This window comes from Pholis gunnellus (genome assembly GCF_910591455.1).
Source record: "Pholis gunnellus genome assembly, chromosome: 3".
In the NCBI taxonomy this organism is placed as follows: domain Eukaryota; kingdom Metazoa; phylum Chordata; class Actinopteri; order Perciformes; family Pholidae; genus Pholis; species Pholis gunnellus.
In genome coordinates this window covers 11580391-11600770 of record NC_136529.1, presented here as the reverse complement: position 1 = coordinate 11600770, position 20380 = coordinate 11580391, and the positions used below count along the sequence as shown (strand labels likewise).

Below are 20380 nucleotides of genomic sequence, written 5' to 3'. Positions count from 1 at the left end.
CACATCCGTAAGGGAGAAACACCTTCAAACACTCAGCAGAGGGTTTAGAAAGGTTAGAAAAGTCAAGCCACAGACTGACTTAAAGCTTCTGAATTTAGCCCGCAAAGAACTGGGGAGATTTAGACCAACTATGTATAGTACTGAACATGTGTGTGCATGTGTGAGAGAGACAGAATCCAGAAGGAGAGAGAGAAACGATGTACAGAGAGGAAGCATAGGAGGTGTGATGGGTCTTTACATAGCTGACATACATCCCTAAAAGTAGACCACGCATTTATAATTAGCAGTGCAATAGATGTCAGGCAGGCATAGCTGGCATACGTATGGGACGTTAATACACACATGCTTAGTACCGGAGACACATGATGACAGTGGCATAAGTGTGTGTTTGTTTGTGTGTACTTTACGTTTGTCATTAATAGGGATACCAGAAATTTGGAAACGGAGCTAAATGCAACCTCCGTCTCCAAGGGGACATTATATTAATTGAATTGATATAACATGAAAATCCTAATATTGACTTTGAAACATGAACATTTGGCCTTTATAAATGGCCTAAATAAATAAAAATAAAGTAAATGAATGATCAACTATGTCTGTTGGTCAACTAACTAATAAACTGTTCCGTAATACATGTAACTGCTGCTAGTGACAAAGGTAAAGTTGCAGTTTTGACCGTGTGGGAGGGCTGGACCACATTCTGTCAGCACATTTGATTTAATGGAACTTTTTTAACACTCTCTTGAGTGTAAGATTGCAAAGAATAAAAGGGTGCGACTTTGATACAAACAGACATTAAACTGGATGTTTTGAAAACATAGCAACACAACAACCAAAAAAAAACATGAAATAAATGGAAGGAAATGGAACTTGAAATATACAACCATTCAGGGACAAGAGTTGAAGAGGGTCAATTGCGCATGATTTAAAATTTCTAACGAATAATACTTTTTGAAATGTCTCTCATTCTCTCTCTCACCGGAGTTGTGTGCAATGTGCTAATGAAAAAGCAGACCTAATATGTTTCCACGAGTCCATCTGGTAATAATTGCAGCATGTAGCAACCGTAGCCGTGTTTGGATAAAGCTCTGACATCCATGGGGCCCTCTGACGCTCAAGTGTGTGTTTATGTGGGGGTGAGAAAGAGAGAGAGGAAGAGAAAGGAGGGGAAAGTGTGGTGAGAGTCTGTGATACTGTGTGTGTGTGTGTGTGTGTGTGTGTGTGTGTGTAGGTGTGTGTGTGTGTGTGTGCATACATGCTCCCACTTGTGTGTTTCCCAAGCTGCTGGGTGAGGAGCCAACATAACTACATCAACTTTATCATCAGCACACTGTTGTACGTAGACCAGAGCGTGGGTGGTTGGGTAACCTCTGCTCCTTCGGGCCATTAGCATGACTCAAGGTGATGATTAGTGGCCTCTGATGGCGCACAGACTGCTATCAAAACGCACAGATCTGAAGTAACAGAGTTGTCTATATTGTACCGCACGCTGCCTCTGTGTACTGCAATCAGGCAAAACTATTTTTTTGTAAAGACTTATCATGTGTGGAAGTGAAGTGTGGTTCAACTCAGTGCATTGTCTAGTAGAAGAAAAAAAAGATTTAGCTTATAAATGGCGGAGAGATTGCCCTGGAACTAACTCACCATGTACACGATACTCCCAACTGTAGATGTCACTTATTGAACTGTTCTTGAGCAAGACACTGATCTCATGAAAGGTTGTCCTGGATATCTGGAGTATCATCTACAAAACAAATTGGGGGGCCCAGACCCCAAGGACCTCCTGGACCTGGAAACTTCCAGGAAGGTCTCGTATTATTAATTAGGGATTGAGGTAATTCAACAAGGATTTAATTTCAAAATGCAACATTGAGACAATGATGTTGAACAAAGACAGGTTACACCCTCAACGAGTAAAATCCACAATATTCACCCTCTCTGTGTGACCCAGTTCTGCACTGGGGACCAAACCATGTGTCAACTACATAACGGGTTCTGGTCATACAATTGTGGTCATTATATTAAACAATAGAACACTGAGCTTGACACCCATTGTATCATTTTACAATAATAATTTTTTGTGAATCATTTTGCAGAATATGTCATATCACAAGATCAAACCAAAAGGAGGACAAAACAGTGTGACAAGTGACACATTCTTCTTCTAAGTTCAACGCGAGCGTCTTTATCTTGTGACTTACTGGCAGCGCTCAGTCGGCGTAGGTGGAAGGCAGTGGAACGAGAACTGTGCAGAAAGGCCCTTTGTGCTGAGAGGGTCACGCATTCTCTGTACGGGACATTCACATTGAGGCAGACTCGTGTGTGCGGAAACGCACGCATGCACACGAGCAGATGGATCGCTTACTGAAAATGATGAAAGGAGTGCGTCACATGAACAACGACCATTGACCGAGGGCTTCCTTTGATATCACGTGATGGTACAAGCAGGGTACAACTGGGTACTGACTCATTTTATTTACCTAAAATTTGGGACTTGAAACATTTTCTGTACTTTTATTTATCCTACTTCAACCCTTATAACCGCATGTTTCTTTCATATATATTGGATCGTTTTAACGTTGTACTATGATTGTTTTCACTGTATGTGAAGCACCTTGAGATTTCATTCTTATCATTGTTCAATTATTTTAATAAAAAACATCATTTTTTAGTGGTAGGGGGTTTTCTGAAGGCTGAAATTTGAAGAAAATGTTCTTCCTAAAAGAACTGGGAACAACAAATACAAAACTTGAGCTATGATTGTATATAATTTAATGCGAGGTACTGCAGAGGGTATTTTAACTCAAACTATTTAAAAAATACATACAAAAGATTATAATGTATCATTTCTCTTACTACAATTTCTGGATGTTTCATAGACTCGCTCACTAGAGTACAACATTTGTACTGAAGAAAAGGCACCACATCGTTATTATGTGTAGGTTTTCATACTGAGCAGAGACCTTTTATATTGTAGTAATAATATAAAAAAGGCTTTCATAAAATACAGATTTTGTAGGGAGAAAATCCATGTCCTTTGATCTCTATCCTCTTACATAATAAGGATCAGCCTGAGCCCTTTCTGTGCCTGTATGGACGAATATATACACTACTTTTATATAATTTCATCTGCCAAGCCAAAGACAGTGGATGGATGCGTCAGAGGAGATGAACAACATCCTGTGCAGACTGTCATTTCCTCTCAGGCTCTTTGAGTGTTTTGTGTGTGTGTGTTGATTTGTCTGACCCAGCCCTCTACAGTGAGCTTACATTCAGGAAGGCTAATCAGCCAACACAACACCCTGTGCTGACATGCTAACACGCATCTACACTGGTTTAACATTTGTTTAAATGCTTAGCAAAGTGGGCTGAGTTCAGTTCAGGTAACCCGTCGCTCAACGTGCAATAGGGACTGATCTGGACGGGCCAATGTGTAACATCTGACCTGGTTGAACTGAAGGGACACTACTTAGCTTTGGTGAACAGGCTTTTCTATTATAAATGGTCAATTTGGTAAATGTTAATAATGCTTAACTGCATTTAACCGACAACATGACTTGTCAAAAGAGAAAACGCGTATAAGCCGAGACATGTGGCACGCCAAATGCCTCAATAAAATATGTTTATAAAATATGTTGCTGAAAAGATTTGAGGCGAGAGATACGCAATGCAGTCACAGAATCTTGATTCTTATGTGATCAGCGCTGCCTACTTTGATGGTTTTATCTGAATTTGATCGGCAAAGTCAGATACAGCGAATGGTCAGTCAACCCGCCGAGCCGCATCATCACGTAACACGCGACTGGATCTCCATAGAAAACAAATAGGACCTGTCGTCCTCACAAACATCAACAGATTTGGTGTATCTCCACCTTCAGACACTTGGTTTGAAGTATACTGAGGCTGAGGAGAGTGACAGTGGATGCAAGGACTGCTGTCGGGGAAACTGGCCGTACCAAATTGTAGAGTAAAAGTGGGGAAAATACACAGTACAAAGGACAGATCATGCCATGAATATTTAAAAATGGTTTGTCATGTTTGCCTTTCCTAACCACTCATGACATGTTGCATACTTACCTTTAAAATACATGTAACTAATTTGCCAGACTCGTAGTACTTTTTCCACTCTGCCAAAGTTTAAAATCCCAATCGGACTGATCTCACAAAGAAGCCATTCACACTGATGTGTGCACGCTCACTCACTCAGAAACACACACACGCACACACGCACACACACACACACACACACACGCACGCACGCTTTCAGTTAGTCTAAACTTTTACCGAACTTGAACTCCCCCAAAACCCTGTGGTGACTGCATAAGAAGTAGTTCTCAGGTTACAAACTCGCCCAAAATAGGCCATAAGTACATAGTACTGGTATCTGGTGACGTAGATTATAGTTTAGAATAGTTACACACACACTTGAACATGCAATAACACACACACACACACACACACACACACACACACACACACACACACATAATCTGTGTGAGCATGGTAAAAAATAACAACTTAATATGCAAATAAAGTCATTTAAATCTACTTAAATCCACTAAAATCCACGCACAAACATTTTGTAATATATAACCAATTTGTTTGTGTTTTCTAATCAGACAAGAGGCTGACAGACACACTTAAAATCACAGACCTACAGTATGTCTAACTTCTAAAGAAAGGATCCAGGAAGAACCTTCTTAAAGCAACAAGTCATTAAATAAGCCACTGGAAGCCGTGATCATCATCCAATGATGACTCATAGCTGTATACAACTCCAATACATAAAAAGGTATCCCACAAGGACCCTTTGAACCCCTCATTTTTACATTGAGAATCATCATTATTTCGGGCCGGTACTTCTTAAAATATGGGACAAGATCCGAAATGAGCCACAGGCCCGTTTCTAGTGGGATCCCGCATGAAATAAGTAATAATATGCTTTCAGGAGTGGGAGAAGAACCTCTGCGCTTTCCTGGAATAGGAAAAAATAACTAAAACTTGAAGGGACGTCCTCCAAGTGCAGTAGTTTTTGGAATAGCTAATCTGTGTACAGGAAACGGGCGCTAAGACTTTCGGCGCTAGTGGGCTGAGCAATCAAAACAATCTCTTTATCTTCTGATTGAGGAGAAAGGGACCTGAGCCAGACACTTCAACACACTCCATCAAGGGAGAGGGCGGGTTGAATAGAGAAGGAAGGAACAATCGAAAGAGATAGAGAGAATGATAGGGGATGAGGTAGAGATTGAAAGAGGGAATCAGGGAAAGAGAGTGAAAGGGACAAATATATATATTCTTCTCTGCCAGCTCCTACTTTTTCTCTTTAATCTCCTGTCCTATTTTGCTTTCCATTTGTTTTTCTCCTCGTCTTTTCGAACTCCACTGCTTTTCTCTTATCTACACTCCTCTTTTCCCTCCTTTCCGTCGTGCGTCCTTGCTTTTTCTCTTCTACCCTCCTCCATCTGTGTGTTATGAGTAGGAGTTGTGGAGAAAGTACGTGGGATTTTCCCACAGCTCGGCATGACCAGACCCAAACCCCTCCCTCCCTCCTTCTGTCTCATGTCAGAGGGGAGTCTTGAGGAAAACCACCCATATTCCACCACCAAGTATTCTCCATGTTTGTTGGAACGTTTTGCCTCTCGTTGTTCCGTAGACATCAACTGTGTGCTGCTACGGCAACAGAATAATTACAACAAGATTACGGGACAAAAATATCTCTGCCTTTGAGTTGAAACAGTGTAGCTCCCATTAGACATGTCATTTAAGAGATCTTACTAATGGAACTTCAGTTTCCACAAGAGGAGCTGATAAATCTCAGCTCAATGGTAAGCTCTATCTAGCCATCCATTTTCTGTCCCTTATTCGGGTCCAGGTCACGGCTCCAGCAGGGTAAGCAAGAACACCCAGAAGTCCTTCTCCCACAGCCATGACGTCTGACTTCTCCTGAGGCATTCCCAGGCAAGGCAGGATATTGAAACCTCTTAACGTACATTGCAGATGCTGCATCGATTCACCTGTCGTTCTTTGTCTTTCCCTCACTTGTGAAGGAATCCAACAGCTTGGTGAGCTGGGACCAAGTTGCTACCCCAAGTAAAGGATATCCAACATGATCTCCACCATTTTATGAGTACGACTGTCTGAGACTTGGGAGGTGAACTCCGGGTTTCACACCATCCTTACATCCGACATCAGCTGCAACAAGCAGAGATGCAATCCTGAGATGACCAACGTGCTTGACTTATTGCCTAAAATACTCACTCACTCCAGTTACACAAATACCAAATGCTGTTTAGCTATGGTCCCATATTCTCACAGTACCCCCTAGAAGACACCCAGAGAACCCCATCATACGCCTTCCACAACACAACATCACTCCTGCTGAATGTGAGTTTCCACATTCTGATGCAACCACATTTCCTACATAAAGATTTCCCAAGAAGGCACAGCACAGCCTCTGCTCCAGAGCCTTCAACATCTCAGAGCAAATGTCATCCTCTGCAGTGCTTTTTTTATTATTTATTAGGGATCTTTGCAAGAAAGATCCTTCACAAAGTGCACAATCGGTCAGGTTTAGAAGTCGCTCAAGGCGTTTCTTCCACAGTATCCCAGCTCAAGGCCAGCAGCTTCTGACCTCCTGAACTGACCGTAAAAAAACTTAAAGTTGCCAGATAGATAAACATGAAGACGATTTTCTCTTGTAAAACTGGGTTAAGAGAAAAATCAAACCCCAACTCCAAGGCTTAACCAAACACTGTTGTGCACGCATCAAGTGTGACATTGTGCTTTTATCAATGTGCATGTTGACACTGCGGCCTGTGTCTCTGTCTGCAGCAGGCTTTTGTATGTGTGTGTGTGTGTGTGTGTGTGTGTGTGTGTGTGTGTGTGTGTGTGTGTGTATAAGAGTGTGATTTACCTCTGCAGCCTGAGTCTCCTGGTGCAACAGTGTCAGCCCTGTCAGGTCCTCCAGGAAGGAGTGGGATGAATTAAAGACGTTGGACAGGAAGTTGAAACCTTCCCTCTCATAGTGGTCCAGGACCTGGACAAAACAAACAACATGAACAAAGAACAATTTTCAGTGATTGAACAGGAAATGTAACATCTATTGATAGAATGGATTTATTATGAACCGGACTGAAACATTTACACTGCAGGTAGTTATATAGCTGTACTGATTCCTTCTCTCATATTGAGTATCAAATTGTGGCTCCTGTGTTTCACATTGCTACTTTTTATTTAATCAATGTGTCGACAAGACTGGACCAGCGTAAACAGCAATTTTGTTATGATGTGGAATCAACAGAGTACTTGACAAAATTGACAAAAAGGGAGAAAAATAAGTAGCTGTGTTGTGTTGTGTGTGTGTGTTACTGAGGCGCCCACCTATTAACACAATACATTTACACACCAGCAAGTAGTAGACCTTAATGGAGGACGGTTGAATGCTGGGGAAGTAATTTCCCAGAAAGGTCGGCTTCAAGTCTCAAGGGGAGAGAAGCTTAAAGCTAACATAAATTAATTTCTTGACCTTTAACTGCACTTTCAAGTAAAACATTGCGTAATGTCCAAGACACTTCTAAAAGTTCGGTGCTTGGTGAAAGTCCTTTTTAGAGTCTGATGTGTACACTTTGAGTTGAGGGCTGAGTCATGCTAATGCGTCAGGACTTGTTCACTTGAATCAAAAACATTAGGAGAAATTGTCTCTCAAAAGCAGATCAAAATAATCTTTTAATGGTATGAAATAAAAGCGCGCTCTTGTCGCTGTGGTCCATATAAGCACAACCTGTGAAACACCGGAACTCAGTGTTTACCTTGATCTCCTACCAGCACCGACTTCAAATACCCACACCTTCTTTCCAAAACACACACACACACACACACACACACACACACACCACACACCGACACACACACACACACACACACACACACACACACACACACACACACAGATCCTCTGCCCTCTCGACTACCTTCCTAAGCTTGGCCAAGCCTTTCATGGACGCCCACAGACCCTCCTCTGCAGGTGTAGGGTTACCTCTGCCTCAACACACTGAGCATCAACGTCTGTGCATGCGCGCGCGTGCGTGTGTGTGCGTGTGTGTGTGTGTGTGTGTGTGTGTTTGCAGACTGACCTGGCGTCTAGTCGTGGAGCCAGACACACCACACACAATGCACACTGACGTGTCGCTCGTTCGTCTTTTCAACCTCTCCTTTCTTTCCTTCCTTCTCTTTTATTTCTTTGATTCTCCACTTCCATCCACGGGATCCGTTACATGAGACGCCAACGGCCAAAACACACTTTGTTGAAATATAGATGCCCATGACACAGAAAGCAACTTGATAACTGTGATGATCTTGTGATAAAGTTGACAAAGTCACTCCGTGTAATGCACACAGAAACAGAGTTACACACACAACACTCACCAATATCCTTCACTCATATCAATAGTAGACAAGATCAAGACAAAAGACTTTGACAGCAGTCACATGGGGAAAAAGTCACAAATTTGAGTATTTGGCACTTTTACTCTCTTGTACAGCTGCAACTTGATGAAACAACAGAAATAATTTTTTAACAATTTTCTTTCGAGGGTTAGAAAACTTGATAGCGGACTGAAGCATCTAATATCTGACTTATTCAAACCGCGCTGTGCCAAAATCACTGTGGGGAATATGTCATAAAAACATAATGTACACACAGAGAACGGAAGAGACTTGAAACGTTTACTAGATTTCGTTGCCGTTAATCAGGCGCTGGCGGGTTTCAGTAGTGATAGCACCACGGAATCATCAACATCTGGATTAGATGGTGTGCTGCACATCTGTATACTAACATGTACATGTGCACTTGTCCTAAAGCTTCCTTCCTTATGGAGCAATATAAATCTCTACCCTCTGGCTGTATTTTACAGTGGTGACGATTTCTTTTTGAAGTTGTTCGTGGATCCATACTGCGCGGATACTAACTGAAAGTATCCGACACTATAGGCTAAGTATGTGTGTATTTGTGTGTGTGTGTGTGTGTGTGTGGCATCCTTAAACATATCAAACATACACCGGGTGGTCCTGGTGGCTCAGAGGGGCTTTAACTAATGTTGTGAACATGAAAAACAGAGTTGACTGTTATATTTCAGAGTACAGGTCAGTTCAAATCAATGACTGATACATAACAATCAATGAAATGAGGTTCTTGGTTCGTGCTTCTGCCATGATGTGACACTTACTGAACAGTATGAGTAAACAGTTCCTGGTGAGTCAACGGTTTTGACTTCCCCCGTTAACTTGTAAAGTCAACACGCCAGGTTAGACACTTGCCTTGAAAACGCACAAACTCCATACTGACTCATTGAGGAACCACTCAGGCCTCATGGTATTTCGGTAGCAGCACACTTTACAGGAAGCACATCCCATAAAGTGTGCGTAGTTGGAGATATGCGATTGCTGTATAATGCATGAGTGTCCACGTATTATGTGTAAAAACAGCACTAGGTGATATAAAACATGAAGTTATTCATTCTAAAATGAGTTATGACATTTCCAGAAACTGCATTTAGTGTGGAAGTGACTGCTAGTAAGAATGTAAATATAAATAAAATATTCAGTGTAGTGATACAAATCCTGTATATTTTAGTTTCCTTCAAGGGTTTTCATCTTTGGCATGAAGGATTTTTACATCCACAGATCCTTAATGGGATGGGTGCTGGATACTAAATTCCACCCAAATACATTAAAAGTTTACAAACTGTGACATGAGGACGGTTCATTTTAAGTATAAGTATAAAACAGTTATAACACTCAAGTTATTCAGAAGGAAGAAATGCATTCCAAGAGAAACCCTGAGCTATGTTGTTACTTTGCACTACACATCTAAAAATAAACTTCTTTTGCTATTAATAATGGTAGCATATGGCATATTTGGTTGTTGTAGTAAGAGGTCGCTGGTATGGTTGAAGACCACGTCAGCTGAGATTGACTCTATAGTGTGTAGTTTTATTGGCTTGCAGCCCCAGAAAGAGTTGGGAAACACACAGACACACACACACACACACACACACACACACACACACTCACAAAAAAGCCCCAACTCTACAGGAACTGCTCCAGCCCAGACAGGGGCTGAATTGTTTTGTTTCCATAGTGACCTGGCAGCACACAGCTGACTGCGGCAGGAATATACACACACACACACACACACACACACACACACACACACGACAAAGACAGACACACAATCCTGTTACAGTGAACAGACAGGGAGGGAGAACAGGAAGGGAGAGAAGGTAAGACAGAGGAGAGGAAAAGAGGGGAACTGAAGTAGGCTAGTAGAAATAAAAAAAAATGAAAGGTAGAAGAGCAAATGGTAAAAAAAAAAAAAAAAAAGAGGGGAAAATGTGTGTGGGTGGGATTAACGGAATCAAAACATAGTCACCAATTTCACTACATAACCTTTATCCCTGCCTCAGCAGAGGATCGTCTTTCCTAACTCATGTTGTTCATTGTTCCCGACTACACAGGCTTCACCTCAATCCCCATCAAACCCTATGAACCCTCCAAACAGAGCAAATAATCTCATCAGTCACACGGGCAGCAACATGACACCTTAAGATCGAGTGGAACTTTATACTTATTTTCTCAAAAGCAGCGTAGGTGGAGAAAAACTCAAGCAAAGCCAACTAGCCAGCCGCCCCCCCTCCCTCTTGGTTTCTCCCTGTGTCTCTCTCGCTCTGTCTTCACATGAAAGTGATGGATCTGGGGCTTTATGACCTCTTTATAGACACAAAGACTGCATTGAGATCAGGGAAGAGAGAGAGAGAGAGAGCGAACCAGCCCTCCACTCATCACAACACCCTTTCTTCAGCAGTGCACTTCCCCTCTTTATCCCCCCCCCCCCCCCCCAAATCATCTTGCTCTAGCCTCTTTTTTAAAACTTTCTCCCTCTCTAACTTGTGCCCGTCTCCTGGTCTCACACTGATGTACACCAACCAATCACATAGCTGGACGCGGTGACCACAGGGCCACCTGGGGCAATGATTGGCCAGTTGACTGTGGACCAATGACAACGTGTTAAAAAGACACAAGGGCAATCTCTCCCACCCTGCTTGGCTGATATGGGGATATGTAGACCCTTCAAAAACCCATCTTTACACGCACACACACACACACACACACACACTGCAGTGGTGGGAGCTAATTCCACTCATACGACAGTCACTGACATCAATGTGCAACTGCTGCCTGATTGTTACCATATGGTTTTACCAGATTTTCTCTGTGTGTGTGTGTGTGTGTGTTCAGTATTCCTCAAGGAGTAACATTTCAAAACAGCTCCAGTGACTTAACAATGTAGAAATGGGAGGGATGGGAATCCCTCTATCTCTGCTAAGTCTGCAATTTGTGCTTTAAAACAATGTTACATAGTAAAATAATCTGATCGGATAAGTAAATCAGAACCTGCTTATCTGCAACTACACTGCAATCTTTCTTATATATTGTCTTGTTAGTAGACTGGATTTGAAGACACATCATTTGAACTAGTCAGTTACAATTCATGCTACTTACAATGGGTGAGCAGGCAGTGCATTTGTCGAAGGCCATGCTTGCAGGCAGGACATTGTCAAACCTTGAAAGAAAGCCTCGGATCTGTGGATGAGAAATATCAACACGTCAAAAACTGACATGAAACAGAGGAGCAAATTAGCACAACAGGAGTCCAAAAATACACACTCCATTAAAAGCACATTCATATCATTCATAAACAATGAAAACCAAAATTATGAGAACACAAAAAAAGATAATAAAGCGATGAAAACACAAGATAACTCAAGAGAAAAAAGAGCAGTGTATGAGTTTACTGAATGTTAAACGTGCCTTTTGGACAGAAAGTATTCAGTGTGTGAGAATAAAGTACCTTTGATGACTATATTATTTGTAAGTAAAGTCAATTTAACAGTAGAGAAGTAGTAAAACATTAAAGCTGGGGCTTGAAGATTTTGGAGGCAGTTTGACTTTTTATGGTTTCTACATTTTAAAATCATGCCAAGAGCGCCCTCTGGTGCCAGAGAGAATACAGCCTCTCAGTGAAACTGAGTGCCTTTCAATATGCTAACATGTGTCCTTGATTACTGTCCTCGCCTCCTTTCCTCGCATCTTAATCCCGCTTTATGAGAGATGCAAGCGGAGGAGGCGAGTAAGAGACACGGGAAGAGAAAAATCTGCCATTTGAAATAGAAGTCTATTAAATACGATGTGTGGCACAGCTGCATCATCTGTCCATCGTTTTGTAATAGCGCCTCATTTTATGATCTCTGTCAGATGAGCATAACTGTGTTCATGACAATTTATACATTTACTATTAATTACACTCACGGTGTGGCATGATGTGAAGAACGCTCGGATGCCATGCTTTTTTATTGCACTTTATGTTGTTATTGATTTAATAACAGGATCGAGTCATGATTATAGCAGTTGAATTGGATATAGCCTCCAATCAATATAAAAACACAATTAATATCAAGGTGAAATGTCAGTAAGGAACGCGGTTAGAACAGCGTCTTACGAGGGTGCTACACAATCGGTGAAGGGCAGATCACCTTTGATCACCTTAAATAACGATACATTTTTAATACAAAAGGAACAGTTATAGCTGCAGAGCCTTGCCCTGGGTTGAGATTATTCCAGCCGTGTGAAACACCTTTTCACCACATCTCTCACGTCTGAAAGCTTTCATTAGTAAGTATGGCTAATTACCTTGATTACAGTCTAAAGAACCCTCCACACACACACACACACACACACACACACACACACACACACACACACACACACACACACACACACACACACACACACACACACACACACACACACACACACACACACACACACACACACGTGACTTTCTGGCTATAATTATTATTATTATTAGTGAAACTGACAAATATTTCGATTCTTGGACGGGATATTTGGATGCAAACTCTATGACATCTTCATGCCCTCCCCCATTTCAGCTGCCCCTTTCGAGGCCAAATGTGAATTAGCCAAGGCTGTGTGGTAAACTCAGGCAATCGGGCTCAGATTTACATCTCTCCATCTGTGACTGATAATATAATACAATGTGGTACAGTGCCTCCTGCAAGACGTTTCAATTTAGTCAAGCAGCTTCATTTCATTTCGCTAATTTTTTCTTTATTTCTTCTTGTCTTTTATATCTTTCCATCTATGTGCTGACTATTTAAACTAAAACGGCGCTTTCAAGGATGTACAATAAAAAGGCACAAATGGATTGAAATAAGACCTGCAGCAACAGGCTGTATAAATACAACATGAATGTGAGAGGACAACTGGGGAGGCAGACATGTCCAGTGGATGAATTAACAAATGGAGGGGAGAGTGCATGAGTGAGTCAGACCAATGGGTGAGTGTGAGCAAGTCAGATGGACTTGAACAGATTAGCAGCTCTACATGAAACTGCATAGCCTTTATAGCATCGTATATATGACAGCATACAACTTTATTGTCAGTTTACAATTAAATAAATGACGGAAATTAAAGTTCCGTTCAAGATATTTACATCCAGGTTAATACAGTTACACATATGACACAAACAAAACACATTCAAACTGCTATGGCAATTTTACACATCACATTATGTCCTCCTTTATATTGAGTTATGGAGTCCAGTATAGTGAACAGGTAGTGTTTCCAGGTAGTGTCTGTCAACAATTTTGCTATTTTGGTCGTTTCTCTAAATGACAGATGTCAGTCTGTCCTGGTGCCATTATGTTTGCTCACTAAGGGGGTTTTTAGGGGGAGATTTTCCTTTTCCAAATTAAGGGTCTAAAGATAGAGGGTGTTTGTAATGCCATTTGAGGCAAATTTGTGATTTTGGGCTATATGAGTAAAAGGTTTACAGCACTCCAAAATGTCCTGTATTGGCACGTTGTCATTCATACACTTGAACATAAAAACGACATCATGCAGTTTCTGTAAAGCACCATAAGCTGTCAGTGTGGCACCACGGAAAAAAGAGCCTGCAGCTTCAAACTACATCTGCAGGGTGTTGTATTGGCAGTAGACAGCTGGAGGGACAGGCATAATATATACAAAACTGGACGCACACACACAACCGTGCAAACATTTACACTCTTGTGCATATTATCTAGCCCGCATTTCTCTCTCTCTTTGGTCATAATTGCCTTATTCCCTCACCATCACCCTCTCTCTACAGAAACACACACACACACACACACACACACACACACGTACACACACACACACGCACACACGCACATAGCTACCCATTTGCATTCCACTTTTCTCTGGATTATTTGGTTGAAATACCACGAGCGGCGGAGGTGTCAAGCAAATGGCAGGAATTCAGATTCTTAGGGTGATGAATACTGATAATGATGCAAATGGGGTGGGTGAGATACTTGAGTATGTAACAACAGTCAGTAAGAAAGAGGGCACAGCTTGGAAAGCTGCAGAATATTCTTGGGAAAATATTCTTTTAAAAACAGGCTTGAAACTAGTGTTTTAATAGAGATGCCCTTCAGGTCTTTAAGAAATTGTGTATTGGTTTTTGTTCCCCTTAGTAATCACACTTCACTGACCTCATACTACTATTCACACATTGTTTTCCTGTCAAACCAAAATAGATTAGTTAGACTATTAGACTATTGGGAATGTGTAAAGTGAATTGACCTTTAAATGAGAGACTTGAGGAGATGATCTATAAAAAAAACTGACAACACAGTAGCCACTCCACAGAACTGTCGGTGGCTTTTATCCCTAAAAAAACTTTCAAATTACCTTTGTGAATTCCTTGAAGCATTTTGAACGGTCAGAGAGGTGTTTATTCAGCTAGATAAATAGATTTTAGGATTGAATGGATTACGCACATCATTTTTTTTAATGCTTAAATTGACAGCAGTAAAAACGCAGTCAAAGCACATTTGTGCTATTATTTAGATAAGGAACAAAGCAGTGGAGAAAACAACCGGGTCTGTGACTGTGGAAGATAGAGGGTCTCTTCCAGCTGCCAATGCTCGGCTACCTGTTAACTATTACTATTGTAAGCATTTTTTGGAGATGTGCAGCTTGCTCATAATGCTGGACATGTAACTAAGGCCACAACGTTCCAGCCTCCTTCAGCATTATCTAGTTGAGTACTTCATGGGCTTGTAACATGTACCTTTTAACCATTCAATACCCTATATATGTCATTGAGGATTTGCAATCTCAGGAAGCACACTCTGATGCGACTGCTTTATGTAATCATTTATCAAAGTGTATGCTTATGTTTAAAATTACTTTAATGTGTTATTATTGGTTAAATAGTCCATTTTATTGCAGTTGCTGGTCTGTATGGCCACTGCTTTCATATTTGTGTTTGTTAAGGACTTTGAAGACTACTTTGCAAAATTAACAATTTTCTAAAAGTAATGCATTCAATTTGACCTTTATAATATATAATATATTCAGGTTGGATTGACACTGTCAGAGAGTGATCTCCATAAACGTAGAATTTGGAGCAGATCAGTTGTATTAGATTGCATGAATTTGTAATTGTGTACTATTTTTTTTGAAGATGCACATATGAATTTTCAGTACAAGTACACAAGAACAGAAAGAAATATACCACTTAAGATTTTAAGGCTTATAATTACGCATAGATATGCGAACACAGGGCAGGCTAATGGAGGTAAATGGACAAACAGCATAGAGTGTCTTCAGTATAAAACAACATGCATATGAGCGAGTTTGAGTGTCTGACCTGATGTGGCACTAGACCCAGAGAGGTGGGGGGTTCATTCATTCTGTCGTCACTGCTGCTTGCCACTGCGTAGCCTCTGAGGGAGGAGAGAGAGGGGGAGAAAATGTAAAACTGACTGAAAGAGGGAAAAAAAAATGTGTTAAATCCCCACAATATTACACATTATAAGTCAGGTACGAGCCTAACACAACAACAAATAACCCTAATGCGTGACGCTAATTGGTTTTATTATACAGGGTTGTAGCAAATCTAGACAGAAAATGTAATTTCACATGACTGTGAATCTGGTAGCCTATATTGAGAACTAGATTCCATTTGCTTGAACATTTTAAAAGTTTTACATTTTCCATGAGATCCGAGAGCCACTGCTTGCCAGTAAATCTAGCCAGGTTTAAAAGATTTGACTCTCCGTGGATAACAATGACGAAAATATCAAGTCAGTTTAGTTCTGCACACTTCAAATGTCTGTCAAACTGCTGCAACATGAATCCTTATGTGACAATCTTCTAAAGCCCATGGTTGTTCACATGAACGCTGGCATAAAGGCATTGAGAGGGAGCAAGAGATGGCGGAAAGGAGGTTTAAAAGAAAGAAAGACACAGATATGTCATGAAAAACAAGGACACAGAGAGGGCAGATGCAATCGAGGGAGATCTTGTTGTAAAGGAAGGAGTTACACAACCATAGAGGTACAGAGTTTACATTAAAACTCTCTTTCTCTTCTTTGCTTTCTAAGCTCTTTATCCAGGAAAGTCAGAGAAGCTCTGTAACGGCTTATAACATCTCAAAACACTCTGAGAGGTCTTATCAGGCCCAGCAAGCAGCCACTTTAGTACGACTTTCAACGAAACAGGCACACACAATTACATTTCCACAAAGACACATCTGTGCACACTTAATAAGCACGAAAACATCCCCTTCAGTGAGTGAAAATAAATTATAATAACTTTTAAGAGTCAAAAATATCGAGCGAGTACAGATTGCCAAGAAAACTTGAGAGCTGACTGAATTACAGTGTCCGAGCTTTTGAGGAATAAAAGAGAGATGGATTATAAATTGCAACAACGCTTCTGCAGCGATCACAATTTCTTGGGCTAAAGCACAGTTAATTCGTGGTGCTGTGCTACAACCAAATTAAAAGGCCCTATCTGCAGTGCAGTAAGACCTCAGCTTCAGGGTTGCTCCATCAAAAAGCAAAAGTAAGCAAGTAAAGTTTACTGACAGTTGAGGAGCCACGACATCAAAGGCACAATCTCCTTTAGCTTTAACCCTGGAGTGAGGTACCCAACACACTGAGGCTCACTGAGGTAGGGGAGTGTCTGACCTGGCAGACCTCTGAAGGTTTTTGCAAGGATCTTTTATTGGATTCTGATTTTTTCTGTGTTTTAATTGTAAAAATCGTCCCGGCGATAGGATAAGCCAGGCTGAGGCTCACCATAAAGGATCAGAGCTGTTTTCATGTTTTCTTGATGACATGAAACGTTCTTTTTGTGCATAACATAGATTTAACAATGGAGCCGTCATTAGAGATAACCTAGTGCAACATTTTCCTTTGTTCAATCAATTTAATTAGTTCTTAATATTTCTTATAATTGGCCTACATAACTGGTGCAAGTCTGCTGTGCTTACCCTTCACTGTGCTGCAGAATGGACACCATCATCTCCACAGCCAGGGCTCCAGCAATCATGGCCAGGCCTGGTCTGCTCACTGTGCACTGCTGATCCAGAGTCCGATCCCTGGTCGACTGTTTACAACAAAAAAATTAAAAATGAGAGTTAATTCTGAAATAAGGAATGAAGAGAAGATGATTAACACCAATCAAATGTGTTTTAGAAGGTATACAATTGTTCCATTTTACTCTGAATGGGTCAAGATGATGCTGTTATTTAAAGTAGGTTGAGTGAGCAATTAATGACTAAATTGCTTGATCGCAGACTATTTGCCACACAATGACTGGTATGGGGGGAATCCTTTTAGTTAAGTGGCATTTAATGTTGCCATACTATTTTCATAATTGGGCAAACTCAACTTTTGTGAGAGGAAGCTGCGCCTTCTAATTCAAATGTTAACATCACTAAAACCTGTGACAGCAGGATGGAGCCATATGGCATTTTTAGGAGAGCTGAATAGCACAGTTTCCAACAATAGGCTGTTGCCTTCAATAGCTGATGGATTGCTTTCATAAATATCAAAAGGTCATGAAGGGGAAAAAAGACCAATGAGAGAGAAACAAAGAGTGAGAAACAAAGAGGACAAAAATGGACACAAGGCACACAATGGGAATGGCGAGAAAGAACAAAGGCTGTGTCATACATCTCCCTCCTTCTTTTTTTACAACATGATGAAACATAGCATTTCAAAATGCTACCATTTTTTCAGCTTATGACAATGATGATAAAATCTCCCCCAAAAAGAATCACATAAATCATACAATTTAAACCTGCATCAATATGTTGATAGGCATTTTTTCATCAGTTGGGGGCAACGGAACAAATGTTAAACACAACATTCCCATATTATCAACTTCTAAAGTTGATATTGCGGAAGTGTTAGTATTAACATTAGCATTCATTTTGAGTTTCTGGGCAACTGACGAATAAAAGTAGAATATTCACTCTCTTTTGAGCTCTGTTTTTGCTTTGAGCTCTGACTCTTACCTGCTAAATACTACATGCATAGTTGGGTTATAACTGTAGGGTCATGATAATGAGCAACACCATTACCTAGTCACTTGGCCCATACAATAAAATAAGCTTTAAAAAATGAGTGTTGGTTGAAGAAAACATATCTAAGAAACCTAATTGCTTTGTGTTTATTCTTAAATAAAGGCAGTGTGTTTGTTTTAAGTGCATTACGTGAGTTAATGAGTTGAGCGCGTGCTTGTGTTTTCCTCACATCGCCTGGTGCCACGACATCATTGCAGAAGTAGCAGCCCAGCTTGTGCCCTGGGATGTTGGAGAACAGAGAGGCTGCTGGGACAGAGGGCGCAGTGCTGGCCGGTGTGGAAGACGAAGAGGAAGCAGAAGAACAGGAAGTGGAGGAGTCTCCTGCAGAAACACCCTGACTGACGGGGGCCGTCTTCAGGCCGTGGCGCATCACGACAAATGTGTCAAAGCCTAGAGCCGCGTTAACCACCAGCTGGAGAGTGAAAGACAACAATTATGGTAAATCATGATAACAAAAATGTTTTTAAAAAGCAGCGGCAACGACTTTGGCTTGATCCATCCCTCCTAAAACACAAACAGAGCACATTTCAACCAAATCAAATTAGCTAAATTGCTCATTTTACCCAAACAAAAAGCTTGTAATGGGTTGACTCATTTAAAAAAGCAATGACGTAAAACATTAATAGGCTCTTTACAATGTTGAAAGCATTTAGACACTCAGAGAAGTAATGGAAATAAATTGTGAAGCCAATTTGCGGTGAAGTCTAAAACAGCCCCACAGCACAAATGGCCAAATACCCTCTCAGCTGAGCGGGCCGTCAAGAAAACCTAATCAGCAGTCCGACAAAAACATTCAACTGCATATAGCAATATAGAAGCTGCATGGGTGAGACCACTGGAGGCCTTAAAAAGTAATGACACAACGTTCAATAATAGTCTGAAGTTGCCTGGCAACTAATAGAATTCCAGCTGGTAAACAGAAGATGGGCCAACATTATTGAGCAAATTCAATTTACTGGAAGATAATTGAAACGGTTTCCAAATTGAAAAGTTCCAGCTTAAAGTAAAACAAAAACAAGTCGTAAATGTCTCCGGCCACAGTGCTGCATTGATGCAACACACCAGATATTTTTCTGCAATTAATGTCGTTTTTGAATAACTGCCTCAGTGGTACATTATAAGACAATTTCCCCATTTAAACATCCAGTAAACATGAAACAACACAACACATAACATTCAATTAAACACTGGCATTTGATTTATTGTTCACATAGAAAATGTGACAAGTGCAGCGTTAGTGACCCCACACGTTCGACCCCGGCCCCGCTGGTCAGTGACGGTGTGGCTGTTCTGTTCTTCCTACCTTCCTCTTGCTGGCAGCTATCACTGTAGGCAGCCAGCGGCTCTCCCTCGTATCCATCAGTAAGAAGACCACATCATGTTCTGAAATGAGCTTCTCCAGCTGCTCGACATCCCTCTGGGCCTGGGAAAGAGTGGCCTCAGAGAAATTCACTGGATGACCGGGCATGGGGATGCTCATATTGTAACCCTCTGCATTCTGCAGGAGGACACAGAGGGAGGCAGAGAAAAAACATTTGAGAAAGTCCTTTTTGTATACAATTTTCTTGGACAATGACTTATGGTTTTCATTTTGCGATATCTGTGCATCTGCAAGCATGAAACTGTGATAACGGAAATTTAATTATGAAGTGCATCACGCATACATTTCAACTTGATGGAAAAATTTAAAATACATTTTTTCTGGACATACAATTTCTAAAGTTTGGGTGTATTAGGAAGTCACTTTTACTGCCAAATAAAAAAAAACACACCTCAAAAAGCTTTTATGTTCCTTGCCTCTAGATGGTGCACATCAGCTGCTGCCTTCTTACAGATGCAACATGGGTATACGCAAGAAACACTTAATTCAATGCTTTC

At 41.0% G+C, this 20380-nt stretch overlaps 1 protein-coding gene across 2 annotated transcripts in view; it reads right to left on the bottom strand.

Annotated features, from left to right (window-relative positions):
* Positions 1 to 20380, bottom strand: part of atg7 (ATG7 autophagy related 7 homolog) — a 52294-nt gene that overhangs the window by 17550 nt on the left and 14364 nt on the right. For both annotated transcript variants that reach the window (XM_079186387.1, XM_079186388.1), the window contains exons 13-18: positions 19806 to 20000; positions 18672 to 18914; positions 17405 to 17520; positions 15776 to 15851; positions 11560 to 11640; positions 6914 to 7036 (exon numbers count right to left, since the gene is read on the bottom strand). In XM_079186387.1, the coding sequence (XP_079042513.1) occupies positions 6914 to 7036; positions 11560 to 11640; positions 15776 to 15851; positions 17405 to 17520; positions 18672 to 18914; positions 19806 to 20000 (834 nt within the window). The remainder of the gene's footprint in view (positions 1 to 6913; positions 7037 to 11559; positions 11641 to 15775; positions 15852 to 17404; positions 17521 to 18671; positions 18915 to 19805; positions 20001 to 20380) is intronic.